At 41.2% G+C, this 15493-nt stretch overlaps 4 protein-coding genes across 4 annotated transcripts; 2 read left to right on the forward strand and 2 right to left on the reverse strand.

Annotated features, from left to right (window-relative positions):
* Positions 1-796: 796 nt before the first annotated feature.
* LOC115593592 (uncharacterized) lies at positions 797-2579 on the reverse strand. Its single transcript, XM_030437177.1, has 2 exons — positions 2452-2579; positions 797-1938 (listed from the first exon to the last, which is right to left on the reverse strand). The coding sequence occupies exons 1-2, from the start codon at positions 2518-2520 to the stop codon at positions 1186-1188; spliced, it is 822 nt and encodes a 273-aa protein (XP_030293037.1). The 5' UTR covers positions 2521-2579; the 3' UTR covers positions 797-1185.
* Positions 2580-9152: 6573 nt separating this feature from the next.
* On the forward strand, positions 9153-9639 carry LOC115593602 (histone H2A-like). Its single transcript, XM_030437188.1, has one exon. The coding sequence runs from the start codon at positions 9204-9206 to the stop codon at positions 9585-9587; it is 384 nt and encodes a 127-aa protein (XP_030293048.1). The 5' UTR covers positions 9153-9203; the 3' UTR covers positions 9588-9639.
* Positions 9640-10092: 453 nt separating this feature from the next.
* Positions 10093-10639, reverse strand: LOC115593597 (histone H3). Its single transcript, XM_030437182.1, has one exon. The coding sequence runs from the start codon at positions 10552-10554 to the stop codon at positions 10144-10146; it is 411 nt and encodes a 136-aa protein (XP_030293042.1). The 5' UTR covers positions 10555-10639; the 3' UTR covers positions 10093-10143.
* Positions 10640-14507: 3868 nt separating this feature from the next.
* On the forward strand, positions 14508-15232 carry LOC115593594 (histone H1-like). The gene has a single exon (XM_030437178.1). It carries the CDS (start codon positions 14563-14565, stop codon positions 15175-15177), a length of 615 nt encoding a protein of 204 aa, XP_030293038.1. The 5' UTR covers positions 14508-14562; the 3' UTR covers positions 15178-15232.
* The last annotated feature ends 261 nt before the right edge of the window (positions 15233-15493 follow it).

The following is a 15493-nucleotide window of genomic DNA, read 5'->3' on the forward strand; positions in this document are numbered from 1 at the left end:
CAAATATACAAACGTTATATGCAAGTTAAACCCTCAGTCTTAAATCATATGAGCCATTTAGACCATTTTACAGGGTTTTTATTTTACTGTGTCATGCTAGAATAAAAAGCTTGATACAACATTGAAATGGTTGACTTTTGAGGTGTCTTCCACTTACCTGTTCTATGTTGTACATGCATGTTTTTCTGCAGTGTAAATGTTATTTTGATGTATCGGGCACCTTGGTACAGCCTGTCACAGCCACCCAGAGGAATTGTTTTTGGTCCCACAACTGGTAATTTTTTTCTGTAATTCATGGTGTGTGATGAGTAATGACCGACAAAGACATGTCTGTAAATGAACCATAAATCTTTCATGTGGCCTGAGGTATTTTTCTATTTTTAAACATCACCTGATACATTTACTTCTGTGTAATTAAAGACTTGAAAGACAGAATGGTTGTAGTATTTTACTTTTTTCATCAGAATAAGCCAGTAGAGTATTTTAACAGCACAGTCTTCAAGCTCTTTGAATTAATTTACGATAATTTACAATCTATTTTAGTAACAAAACAAATATATATATATATATATATATATATAGAGATAGATATATGTATCTCTATCTCTATCCATCCATCAATCTATATATATGCATATATACATGCAGTAGAGTATTTTAATGGTACAAACATAGTCTTCAAGCTCTTTGAATTAATTTACAATAATTTACAATCTCATTAATAACAAAACGAATATATATATATAGAGAGAGATATAGATAAATATATATAGATATATCTATCTCTATCCATCCGTCCATCAATATCTATCTATCTATCTATCTATCTATCTATCTATCTATCTCTGCATATATACATATAGTAAAGTATTTTAACAGTACAAACATAGTCTTTGAATAGCTCTTTGAATTAATTTACAATAATTTACAATCTCATTTATGCCAAAACAGAAATATATCGATCTATATATCTATGTGTATATCTATCCATCTATACACACACGTAGAATTGACTATATACAGTTGACTGTCATATTTACATGTCAGCATTGTTAACAAGCCCAAAACATTCTACAAATTGTAAAGTAGATCTGAGATGACATGTTAATGTTATCTGTTTAGTGATAAAGACAAAACTGTACACAGCATGCTCATGTTTTAGATTATAACTTCCATGAGTCACAATCAATGTTTACCTGCCCATGCCTTCACCAGTGGTCCATTCTGGTAGTTTACCAGGAAGCAAGCCACACTGAACAGCTGATCAATGCTTCCACACACTGATAGCGGTATGACTTTATCAAAGAGTTTGTTCTCCTTAACCCTTTGGATACACCGCTCAACGTGGACTCTCAAGTGGGCAATAGACTGCGTCTGCTGAACATCCTCCCTACACATTTGGGTGTTCCTTGACAGAAAGACAGGTCGGTAAACCTTGCAGGGAACAAGGGTGTCCACAAGAAAGCCCTTGTCTACCATAATGGCCATGTCTGCTGTGAGGAGTTTGGCAATGCCAGACAGCTTGAAAATCTCCCTGTCGCTCATAGAACCTGCATACAACGCAGACACAAAGGTGATGGGACCATGTGGAGCAATACCAATCATGGCCTTGAATGTGGTGTGTGACGTGTATGTTGAAAACACCTCACTCTGCAAAAGGAGAGAGGAGGGAGTTTGGCAAAAGATTTCTGTACAGTCAAGCACCACTTGTGTGTCAGGGAATGATGAAAACTCTGGTGGTAAGTGAGCTTTGACGACTTCTGCTGTTAGCCACAGGCGGATGGAACCAAGTAGATGGTACAGAAAGTGTGTCCAGGTAGCAATGATTCTGCTGACTGTGGTGCGGTGAATACCAAAACGGTTGGCAAGATCCCTGAGAGGCAGGCCCACAGACAGGTGCATCAGGAACAGAAGCAGTTCATCTATGGGTGCAAGTTTCTGTGAAAATAAACAAATAATGAAGAAATAACAAATTAGCCCTAGTTATAGGTTCTTGACTTCTTATATTGACTTCTTATATAAAAGACAAATAGGTTGATACTTTTTACCCTACATGACTCAACTGCCAAAGCCTGCAGTCCTCATCAGAGGTGTTGCTCAAGTAAATCAGCTGACAGGAAGCTACAGCAACACATCTGATGAACACTGCAGGCTTTGGCAGTCGAGACATTAAAGGTAAATAATAACACCCTATTTGTCTTTATATATGAAGTAAAGAAACTCATTGAAAACAGTGAAATCAGTACATATATAGCTGTAATATAAGTTAATTAGCAGACTTTTGTACAAACAACTTACAAAATGTGCAATCACTAAAGTATGTGGAACAGATCTTAGCTCAGTCATTATCTTTATATTTAATAAAGCAGAGGCCAATTCAATCTAACCTGTCTAGTGTTAACCGTGACATTCATTTCTTTTGTTTTTTGAGACCCTAATTACATAACTTACTGTTGCTCTTAGTTGAGTTGGCTCATTGCTGTTGGCAGAGGCAGCATGTGCACTGGTGATCCGCACCATCTTAGTTTTGACAGCAGGCTCCACCAGTCGCCAAAAGGCTTGGAAATGCTTGTATGACGCAAATCTAATATTGAAATGATAATCGCTTTAGACTTTTTTAGATTATGGTTGTTAACTATGTATTACTGAGAAACACAGTCTCTCTCTCTCTCTCTCGCTCTCTCTCTCTCTCACACACACACACACACACACTCCCTACCTCCCTCACAGACACACAGGTTAATTTAATGTTAATCCAAAAAACAATGACCAACCTTGTGTAAAAACGAATGTCTTCGTCTGATCCTGCAAGGCGTTGCAGCCCAAAACGAGACTGGAGCTGTAAAGTTTCAAGCTGGTTTTGTAGCTCCTGTGCCTTTTTCTTTAGAGCTTCGTTCTCGCTTGCCAACTCATCTGACATTACTGAGGTCGTCGGAGTGACGCAGTAATCATGCTCATTCGCCACCTGCACTTCCATCTCGGAGTCGGAGTCAGAGAGAGGTTGAGACGATGCTATGCCCGGGGAACGGCATCGCGGCCGGCGGTCCCAAACATTAAGCCTCGGTGTGGGTATGGAGTAATCGTTCCAGGCAAACAGGGAAGGTACAGCTCCTTTGTTTACTCTTCTCTGTCCCCCAGCTGTCACAGCAAAGTCACCAGCCGGGAAATGCCGACTACAGAGGCGAGTATTTTGGGTGGGACTGAAGTTGTCCCTACGGATCTTAATGAGCCACTGAGCCCGTACCTCAGGATCGACTGGAAAACGATGAAAACTAATTTCGGAGTTGTATCTGGATGAATTAGCACACCGAGGCACGCAACAATGTAAAGACGTTTTCTTCTCTTGGCGTTGATAAGTAAGTCTCTTCTCCTTAATCTTAAACACACTCATTTTTGCAATCGGCTATCGTACTTCCTGCTTCTCCACTACAACCGGAAACAGTAATGCCCACCCCGAAGAACCCGGAAGTTAAGAGACGCCATCTTGTGCGCCGGGCCATGTAGTCCGCCATTGTTGTTGTTGGTGTTATGGGACGTCGCGGGGTGGGGCGATGGCGTAATCGTTTTGGAAAGTATGCGGATTCGCCGTCCACATGAAAACGGGAGGGCTGCGTTTTCGGATTTCTCCACCCTGAGACCCGTTTTCAAAAAAGTGCGTTTTCAGGATCCGTATGGACGGTCGGCCAAAACGATGCAATAGGTGTGTGTTTTCGAAAAAAAAACGTTGTCGTCTGGACGGCTGTCAAATTCGGATTTGTAGTTTCAGTAACGAGTAATCTAACGCGTTAATATTTATAAACCAGTAATCAGATTAAAGTTAATTATTGAAGTCACTGTGCCTTACTATTATTTTTGTAATTTTACGTAGTAAAAATATATATTTTTGCTTTGTTCTTGCGTCTCGGGGAGTGATGTCATGCATGCGACAAGTCACGTTTTTCAGCATGAGAACACTCACGTGTAAGACTACGCAGTGACACAAACACATGTTTACTTGGCGTTACTATTAAAAATGCACTGTCATCATTATGTTGAGGCAGGGGTGTTGTCAGCAGCTGCTGAACGTAACTAATAAAGTAACTTGTATTCTAACTTAGTTACTTCTAAAAGCAGTAATCAGATTACTTTTTCAAGGTCATTGTGGCAACACTGATTGGTTCAGAAAACTACAGACAAGTCACGCACCCACTCACCAGTGGCTGCGATCAAGATTATTTTCCACCCTTGTCAGTGCATCAGGTTGTTTGATCAACTAACATTACATGAATGATGTTGAATTCCCACAGTGTCAAACAAAGACCCTGCAGGGAGAGTGACGGTCAGGGCTGTTTGTTATAGGTCCATGAGGAAGCATGAGAAGCCTCACGACCTCAGAGTAGGGGAGAACACGTGTTGAACCAGTTCAAGTCAGACTCTGGGGTATTTTTGTGGCTATACTTGGTGATGTGGATGTAGAATAACAATAATAAAACTTAAGTCTGTTTATTTTACTTTAACCTGAACTTTACTCTCATGGAAATCCCAAAAACTGTTTGTTACTGCTCCCGTTCTTTGGAGCATAAGTTTAAGTAAGCCCATTCAAGGTGGGAACATTGATCAGTGAGGTAAGAGCTGATTTTGTACCCTCAGTCTAGGCTATACTAACTTGGTCAAGGCTTTAGTAACACTGTTTTTCTAACTATATTATTAAACCAATAAAATATTTTAAGAGATTAGGGAGGCAGGCTTATTTGTTCTGGTTGTTCTGGTAGCCTAATGAATCATACCGCTACTATGTGCTTGAACAGTTAGCCTGCTCTCACCTCTCTTTAGTGTTTTTTATAGTTATTTTGTAATGACTTAATGTAATTGTAATACATGTTCCTTTGTGTGCACTCTCCAACAACATCTAAATCTGATGTCGCTTAACATCACTTTCGGTATGGCAAGATCCATCGAGGTGGCCACAAGGGAACAGAGTGGCAGCGCAGACTGGCACAGCCTGAGGAAGATGAGGCCCGCCTCCTCCAGGTTCCGGGAGGTGTGCCATGTCCGAGGTCAGAGCTCTGCAGAGAACCTTGCAGAACGCATCTGCAAAGGTGGGGTTCAGACAGCCTTGATGAAGAGGGGGCTGGCACTGGAGCCAGTTGCTGTTCAGGAATATGCCCACATAAAAAACTTCAGCTACCGGCCATCAGGATTTGTCATCCACCCAGATGCTGTTGATATTGCGTCGCTGAATAAGTGTTGTTCAATATTAACATATTAAATTCTACATGTTCTAATGTCATCTCTGGTGTGTTTTTATTTTCCTTTCAAGTCAGCAAAAACCCAAAGCTAATGTAATGATGACAATGACAAAGAATGTTTTTTCAGAAGCAAGATATATCTTTATTTTTATTTTTTTTTTCAAAATGTTTCATTGAAATTTCCAACACAATGTCATATTGTTGTATCTAACAGTGTGGGAAAAGAGACATTTACAACAGTATGTCAACAAATCCCCTGAACCCAGTCCCACCTACCCACTCACACCAGGCTGGGACAAACAACACACACACATACAAAGAAAAAGACGGATAGAGAGCAGAGGAGGAGATAGAGATAGAAAGACCTGAGCTTAGTCCTCCTCAGCATCCAGATAGGTATGGAGAGCCAACAAACTCCAAGAAGGGGTGACAAGTGTCATGAAATATCTTGGTGGAACTTCTGTAACCCAGCAATTATATGATGGAGAGCTTCCAATCAAGCAGAATCAGCCGGCGAGCCAACAAGGCTGAGAAAGTCAGGGCCCGCCTCACCTCAGCAGAGAGGTCAATGTCAGGAGGGGAGCCAAAAATAGCCAAGATATATCTTAAAGGGATGTTCCGGTGTAAATTTAATCCATGGTCTAACACACCGTGAAACTGTGTAAGAAGCCCTCTCGAGAGATCAAGTTAGCAGACCGCTAATTGACGTAGTTTTGGCAACCTCATAAAAAGACTGCACGATAACAATACACTGCAGTCTATGCCTCCAACAAGAAACCGCCATCAAAAAGCCACAAATCTCATCTGATGCAGACAGGCGCTCTATGCCAAAACGCTGGCGAAGTTTGAGGACTTCCTGCTGCTGTTGTAGCTCCGTAATCTGGCGACGTAGGGCTTCGTTCTCGTCAGCCAAATCATTCGCCCTCGCTCCTGTTTGTGGGACTACACAGTAGTCGTGATCTGGAGCCATTTCAGTCTCCATCTCTGAGTCCGAGTCTGACTCTGGGGCGGGACTCTCGGCCCGCGGGCGCCGTTCCAAGACGCTCGTTCTGGGCGCAGGTAGTTCGTACCCGTTCCACGAAAAATACACTGGTACAGTTCCCTTCTTCAGCCTCCTCAGCCCCCCGACAGTCACACTGAAATCAGTCTGCTTAAAATGCCGACTACATACCCGGGTGTTTTTGTTCGGGTTGAAGTCATCCCTCCGGATCTTCTGCATCCACTCAGCCCGTACCGCTCCGTCAACGGGGAATGCATGAAAGCTGACTTCTTTGTTGTAACGTGACGAAACGGTACATAACGGCACACAACAATGAAGTGCTGAGGCTCTCACCCTCTGAAAGGCAAGTCGCCTCTCTTGAGTCTTAAACACACTCATTGTGAAAAATGACCTTTCTGCTAAAAATGATCTTTCTGCTAATGTAACGCGGTCGCTGTTGTCTCTCGCTCTCGCTCTCTCCCGCTCTCGCTGTCAAATCACCGGAAGTTTTGACCGGAAGTACTGGCCCACACACTCAAGTTGGAACGTCAGCAATTTAGTTGGTGGATTATATCAGAATATCAACAGCTGTGTCATGCTACCGTGTGGCGCCACCCCCAGTTTTTATGTTAATGTGGGAATTCCACAAGGTTGTCCCATTTCACCATATTTATTCATATTAGTCACAGAAATGTTAGCAATTTACATTAAAAATTGTAATGAAATAAAAAATGTAAATGTCTTTGGCACCAATATTGTCATCAGCCAACTTGCGGATGACGCAACACTATTTGTACAAGACAGACACCAAATCCCAATAACAATCTAAAAAGTCGAAAATTCTCCAAAGCTTCAGGGTTAACTTTGAACTTAAACAAATGTGAATTATTTGCAATTCATGATACAACCCCTAAAAGACATCTGTAACATCCCTATTAAGTCAGAAATTAAATACCTCGGAATACACCTTACAAAAGACCAAAAACAAAGTCAATACTTGAATGTAGAAAAAAAAAATAAAAGAGAGTAAAGCCAATTTAAACTCATGGCTCCAAAGAGACCTCTCAATACTCGGCCGAATTTACCTAACCAAGATGGAATGTTTATCAAGGTGCATGTACCCAGTCTACTCTAATGCCATTTCAAATAAACTAATCAAATCTATTAACCAAATTAATCTGAATTTTATTTGGGGAAACAAGGCACACTATACGGAAAAAAGCAATATGGTTAAAGAAATTAAAGATGGTGGTTTAATAGTTATTGATTTTGATTGCCTCAATGGAACTTTAAAAAATAATTGGCTGAAATCTTGGATCAAACATAGCAACTCATTTTGGTACTCTGTTCCAAATTCCCTATTCAATAAGATTGGAGGTTTAAAATGTCTTCGTATGGCAGACCTCAACATCGATAAATTACCTATATCACTGTCAGAGTTTCATAAACAAATTCTATTATATTGGAAAATGCTATATGTGCATAACTTCTCTCCCCACACTACTATGCTTTGGAATAATAGATATGTATTATACCGAAATAAATCATCATATTATCAGGATTGGTATGAGAGGAATATATGGACTGTGATTGACTTAATGGATGCCAATGGTAATCTCTTAGATTATCAACAGTTTTGCACTAAACATAAATTCAACCCTCCCAAATCAGACTTTATTAAATTACAAAAAACACTTCCTCATGGATTTATTTTTCTAACCAAAAATATATTGGCCCACCAACCTATAATACCACAACTGGGCCCATTGTCAATACAGGGGATTTTAATCCTGGACAAAAAATGTAACAATCATTATATAAGAAACTGCCTCACTGAAACATTGTTTCCCGACAATAAATCAATTGATAAACTAAGAACAATGTACCTAACATTTCCCATACCCCCCAAAATGAAAGAAACACACTTTAACATTATGAACAACATTCATCCTTCTAAAGAATTATTTAGACTACGCTTTAATATCGATGACAATTTATGCACATTCTGTGAAAATGACATTGAAACCACGGACCACATCTTCTCATGTGATATAATACAAACATTCTGGTTTAACATTCACAATTGGATCAAACAAAAAATTGTATTGTTTCCAGCTGCTATCTCTAGAGATGATATCAATTTTGGGTTGATCTTACAAAACAAAAATGATGAACTCTGTTGCAATCTAATACTTTGTCTAGCCAAATTTTTCATCCACAAGAATAGAGTTATGAAGTCACCCCCCAAATGTATTGTCTTCATGAATACATTTAAATTGTACATGAAATCTCTAAAACTTCTAACAGAAATTAAGGCACAAAAATGATATAACTTAAAGAATTTTCTCACTGAAATAGATAGTTAAGACTAATTTGAATCCCCCTTGAAAAAAAATTTAAAGAAATTAAAAAATCAATGTTTATTCTATTTATATATTTTATTTTTCATTATTTATTTTGAGATGTTTGTTTTAATTTTATTTCAATTGCTCTGAATGTATTATATTGAAACACAAATGTGTATGTTCTTATTGTGAGTTGACTTGCACTAATGTTGGATGATGTTCACCTGGCATTTTCTATATACTTGCGCAATGTATGTACGATGAAAGACGTGCCAGATTTGTTTATTTTGTACGGTTTCAAAAAAAAAAAAAAGTTGGAACGTCAGCGGTCGCCATCTTGTGCACGGAGCGAATTACCATTCACTGAATACTTCTTAAATATAGTAATGTAGCTTGATATAGACTCGATGAAATTTATTACAGTAATTTCCGGTACAATCACTTTCCAGATTTTACTTTGAAATTAAAGGCAACCAAACCGGAAGCTATGTAGTTAATGCCGGAACTTAACACTAGCTCTTTTCTGATTGGACAACCATATTAACGCTCACTGTGGCCAATCACAGAGCAGCTAGGTTGCTTTATAAAGGCGGTTTCGGCGAATAAGCGGCATATTCTCTTTCTATCTTTGAAAAAGAACAACATAAGAAAATGTCTGGACGCGGCAAAGGAGGAAAAGCAAGAGCAAAGGCGAAGACTCGCTCTTCTCGTGCCGGGCTTCAGTTCCCAGTCGGACGTGTCCACAGGCTCCTGAGGAAAGGCAACTACGCCCAGCGTGTCGGTGCCGGCGCCCCCGTCTATCTGGCGGCCGTGCTGGAGTATCTGACCGCTGAGATCCTGGAGCTGGCTGGAAACGCTGCCCGCGACAACAAGAAGACCAGAATCATCCCCCGTCACCTGCAGCTGGCGGTCCGCAACGACGAGGAGCTGAACAAGTTGCTCGGCGGTGTGACCATCGCTCAGGGAGGCGTGCTGCCCAACATCCAGGCAGTCCTGCTGCCCAAGAAGACCGAGAAGGCCGCAAAGTCCAAGTAAAAGCCTAAACCCGGCTTTAACCAACACAACGGTTCTTTTAAGAACCACCCAACTGAAACTAAAGACGTAATTCCTTATTATCACCATGTATTTTACACATTATTAAAATTAATTTATATTAGTACTATACTACTAGTATTATTAAATTATTAGTACTTCATACTAAATTACAGGTGTTTACTCTTTTGACAAGAGCATAAACTAGTCAGTCAGGACACGTGTTTGCAAAGAACGGCGGTTATTCTGGGTAATGACTAAACCACTATATCGTTGACACCGTGTAAAGTTCATACCGCCATAAGACCAACTCAGTATCACTTATTACGCGGGCTACAAAATGTGGATTAATTAAACTCATGTGCAAACAGATTTTTTTTATATCCCCGCATCAGTCGGCGACCTTTTCTGTATTATGTCTTTTGCTTTACCATTTTAACACCATTACTGATCTGAATTCACTAAAATGGCGACCTGATGTCAGGACATGTTACTCTCACAGTATAAGTGTGTGGCTCTTAAAAGAGCCGTTGTGTTGTTAAACAGATGTGGGGTCAGTTTAAGCTCTCTCTCCACGGATGCGGCGGGCCAGCTGGATGTCTTTGGGCATGATGGTGACCCTCTTGGCGTGGATGGCGCACAGGTTGGTGTCCTCGAACAGGCCGACCAGGTAAGCCTCGCTGGACTCCTGCAGAGCCATGACGGCGGAGCTCTGGAAGCGCAGGTCGGTCTTGAAGTCCTGGGCGATCTCCCTGACCAGGCGCTGGAAGGGCAGCTTGCGGATGAGCAGCTCGGTGGACTTCTGGTAGCGACGGATCTCTCTGAGAGCCACGGTACCGGGCCTGTAACGATGGGGCTTCTTCACTCCGCCGGTGGCCGGGGCGCTCTTACGGGCAGCCTTGGTGGCGAGCTGCTTCCTGGGAGCTTTACCTCCGGTGGATTTACGGGCTGTCTGCTTGGTTCTTGCCATTGTTGCTCAACTGTCTCCTCTGTGTTCACAGATAAAGAATCGATGCTGTCTGACGGCAAACGGCGGCTTTATAAAGACACCGCTGGAGTGACGTCAGCACTGAGAGACTCCCGCGCTGTAAGCTGATCAACTATTGGAGAGAACATTTCAAAGTAACCAATCCTACACAGAGAAAGTTACTCTGTGAGTAACGACTTAACTGACTCATCCTTCTTCACTTCCTGTCATCCTCTGTCGCCTAACTGCTGTCAGTCTGTACACTGTCCACCTTTTGAAATAAATTTTCAGCAGTCATTTAGAAAAAAATACAGATTAGTCAGATTTGATAGACTGGAAAAGGTTGTCACCAAGTTTCCACGTGGCCACTGTTAAAGCACAGTCACCTCTAGATTTGGAATGAAATCATGAAACAGATGTGTAATACTGGGTTTGTTGGTGATGAAGGTTCTCTCGCTGCAACTGAACCTGTTTCTTGACAACATTTTATCTTTCATCCAAGAGGCTTCTGCGTTTCTCACTGAAGCTCTAAAGTACTTTAATAACGCACTCAGATATAGGTTTGTTGCTTTCAGTTTTGTTGTTCAAGGGAGCAAGTTGGGTGCACCACAGACCAATAGTAATGCTGGCTAGAGCGAAGTTAACATGCAGTCTGTCTGAATTAATGAAGCCACGATTAGACAAGTAAAATGCTTTAACTGCAGGGTATTTAGTCAAGAATGGAACAGAATGAAATCAAATGGAGGCCCAGATCAGACTGCCAGAGTTGACAACCAAGGCTCAGAAATGATGTCTTGTACACAGGAGAGCCAGGCCATGCAGTGCCTGTATGTGAATTATACAATTTAGAAATGAATTCTGTGTTTTATGTTGTATATGACAATGAAAGGAGGCAAGAAATGGGTTGACCTGTATTTTACCCCAGCAGAGATCAGGTTTTTTTGTGCAATGTGAATTTCTACACTCTGCTCTCACTCCTGGGTCAACTGACTGCAAGAGACACGAATTTTTATCACCTAATCTCGGCCTAAGTGACACACCCAGGTTCTTTTTTTTTATTTTATTGAATAATAATTGTACACAACATTTTGGCATAGCACATTGCAGTACAGAATAAACAAGGCACATGGACAAGCCTCAGAATATCATCAATCAATATCATCAACTGTGAAAGACGAAAGAAAGGAAGAAATCTCAGAAAAATAAATAAATAAATAAAATAATGATAATAATAATATTAGGGAAAAGTAGAAGTAAAATAAATAAATAAAGGGGGAAGAGCTAGGGGTTTTCAGTAAGATTAAGCTCCTCTACTAAGCTACAAAGTTTCAATGCTTTTTTTTTTCCTCTCAATATATTTTAAGGATGAAAAATAATGACATAATTCTTTATGAAAAACATAGAAATTAGGTTTGGATTTCATGCATCTATTTTTGGGAATACAAATTTACCAAGAATGATGAAATTGTTAATAGCCAGGTCATGGGACGACTCTTTCATAGATACACCATATAAAATATTTTCTTTTGTTAGAATAGAGAAATTGGGCATTTTAGGGACTAACCAGTCATAAGCGACACACCCAGGTGAAAACCCTAACATCCGCCGCGCAAAGTGATGACGCATTATCAACATCCGGTGGTGGCGCGTAAATAAGACTCGAGTCTATGGTGCGATCTTTTAACTACGTTTAATTACCGGACATACTGTTGGAGACTGAGCCCAATTTCTTCACATTTAAGTTGCCCGACGCTGTTTTGAAGCCAAAAACCCGACTTCCCGGTTGTGAAAATCATAGACGGTGAAAATACTTAAAACGCCTAACGAGACGGCTAACTTCCGGTTTAACTCCCGGCTAACTATAAGGAGGATAACATAATTTTATCTAGCGGCTCTTCGAGTCTTTCCAAATGTTATTGGACCGAATGGCTCAAATAATGACAGTGAAACGAGTCGTTTCGGGGGTTGTGACGCTCAAAACAATGTATCCCCCGTTTTACAGAAGTTTCTCTCACAATGCTGCTGTTGTTTTTTCTCTCTCCTGTTACAACTGTTTCCGGCGCATCCGTGACGTGACGCGACGTAGAACTCAACGCGTCGCTTTGTTGGGGGGTCACTCCATAGACATATATACATGCATGTATATATACATATATACATACATATACATGTATATATGTCTATGGGTCACTCAGCCCATAGACGGGTCAGCCATCCTGAGCAGGCTGAGGGGACTCGTGTTTTACTTTCAGCTCATGGCAGAAGAGCTTTATAGAGCTCAACATATAATTTTTTATTTTTGGGGGATCATGGGTTCCAGAAGTGAAATGTCCATTCATGCTTCAAAGAGTTTTAAACCTTAAACCAAACCAACAAACTATACAATGAATGATGACAAAACCTGAGTTCACAATAGAGTGTCGTAGTCAGGACCATGTCCAGGCTTTTTGGGCCCCCTATTTTATCAAACTACAATAGAGGGATTCTGAACCCCTTAAGACGATCCGTGGGGATGCTTCAATCTGTTACACTTTAAGAAGAAAACACTAATTGGCTGGATCAATAAAACCTCTCTCATATTCAAATTACACATCTCAAGCTGACCAAAGCGAGTTAAACCTACAGAAAATGATAATGAAAAGTAAACAGTGAGGCTCCTCTATGTCAATAACTGCAACAGGTGCAGCATTTACCTCAAACATGTTTACTGTAAAACAAAGTTCTTAAACATGAAAAATAACTCCACATTGAAATTCCCACCCCACCTGCCTAAAACTAATGAAAATAAAAAGTGGAACATTGCACAAGAGGAGTCTGCTGGATCAATTGGTTGACCAAACACTGGCCTTTGTGCTCGTGAGCCTGCAGGAGAGAAGATGTACCTGCTGCTTGCTGGCATGGAGGTGCTGAGGAACCCTCTGGCTCTGCTTGAGCTCCATAGAAGTTCCTAATTGCTGCTACAAAGACAAGGCTCCTTCGGTTACCCAGCAAAATTGATCATGTGCAAATATTTAGATTATTAATATTATTACATAATTTCTGTTTAGTTACTCTAATACAGAAATGCATAAACTGGTTGTAGTATAATATACTGATATGGGGCAGCTGTTAAGTATAGCATATGTAAGTATAGTCTATACATATTATGTAGCCTATTAAATGTTACACAGTGAAGAGGTTCAATTTAATTAAATTGAACTCATGTGTGTATATTATTGTCAGAATCAGCTCCATCAGCAAAGCTGCTGTCAAAATCAAAATAGTATATGTGGGCCAGATCCTCACTTTCTGTTTCCTTCAATGATAATGGCTCACAAAACAGTGTAGAGATTCACAGTGCTGTATCAGACAGAATTTATTTAACCGACAACATGTTCATTACTATTAGACTTATGACTAGTTTATTGATATTGAATCTCGTTCCCAGCAGCAGAATTGTTCACACCCTCAGTGAGCAGCTCTGATAGGAAGTCTGTGCTCGGCCATCATCAGTGTGTTTACTGCTACCAGAATAACTTCATTTTGTGAAAAACTGATGATCATCCGATAGTTGTTTTCACCTCGAGTCCCTAAACACACATGTGAGCCAGCTGGAAAACAGCTTTTGACGGAGCTCTGTTGCATTTTACGACATTTTTGGGGAGAAATGAGAGGGAAAAGTCGCCGAGCAGCGCTGGACACGACGGCGAATGTGTGAGATTTGGAGGCTCCCCAAACGAAACGCAGTGACCATCAGAGCTTAACATGACTTCTACATGAAGAGACACAAGTCCGCTATCTGCTCCACCAGTGTCGGCCTTCGGCACCTCTCCCACATTTAGTTTAAAGTCTTTTATTGATGAGGAGAAAACACAAGTGGCACGAAGTTCCGACTGCACAGAGGAGCCGCGGTAGGGTTGACTCTCCACGGTTCTCATGGTGTGTTTAAGTACAGCCCTGTGCTCAGAGTTCTTCACCAGATCAGACGCTCTCGTCTTGTTTTAAACTGAAACTAAACACTCGATAAAAGAAATGGCAGAAGCCGCTCCAGCTCCAGTCGCCGCTCCGGCAAAAGCAGCCAAGAAGAAGCGTGTGGCCAAAGCGAAGACCGGCCCCGGCCTCAGGGAACTCATCGTATCCGCTGTCGGCGCATCCAAAGACCGCGGTGGTATGTCTTTGGCCGCCCTGAAGAAGAATCTGAAAGCCGGAGGTTACGACGTGGATAAGAACACGGCCCGCATCAGGATTGCCGTTAAGGGTCTGGTGGAAAAGGGCACTCTGGTCCGCACCAAGGGAGTCGGTGCATCTGGCTCCTTCAAATTGGCCAAAACGGCGGCTGCTTCCAAAACCAAGAAGCCAGCAAAGAAACCCGCTCTCAAAGTCAAGAAACCCGCTGCCAAGAAGACCACAGTGGCTAAGAAGACCAAGGCAGCCAAGAAGACACCTGTCAAGAAATCCCCGAAGAAGGTGAAGAAACTCACAGCCAGGAGTCCCAAGAAAGCAGCCAAGGCCCCCAAGAAGGCAGTCAAGAGCCCCAAGGCCAAGACGGTGAAGAAGGTGGCTAAGAAGCCTGCAGTCAAGAAACCAGTCACAAAGGCAAAGACCACCAAGCCAAAAGCCAAGAAGGCAGCACCTAAGAAGAAGTAAGCTGTCATCAGTCTGAACGACCGTCCAACAAAAAGGCTCTTTTAAGAGCCACACACATCTTCAGAAAGAGTTGAATCCTGGTTATCAATGTCATTATAAACATGTTCAGCCACTATTATGTTACAATATATGGATACTTTAGTCCAAGAAATACAGTCAACAGAGGCACAAGAGTCACTGAGTGCAAGTATGTGAACTGTCAAATGAATCAGATGAGTAATGCTGCTGAATGTGGACATTTTTCATAAAGATGCATATAAAGTAAATGACATGAACCACAAAAAAAAGAAACAAAGTAGGCTTTCATTATTTTCCA

The sequence above is a fragment of the Sparus aurata genome, chromosome 13 (genome assembly GCF_900880675.1).
Source record: "Sparus aurata chromosome 13, fSpaAur1.1, whole genome shotgun sequence".
Lineage (NCBI taxonomy): Eukaryota > Metazoa > Chordata > Actinopteri > Spariformes > Sparidae > Sparus > Sparus aurata.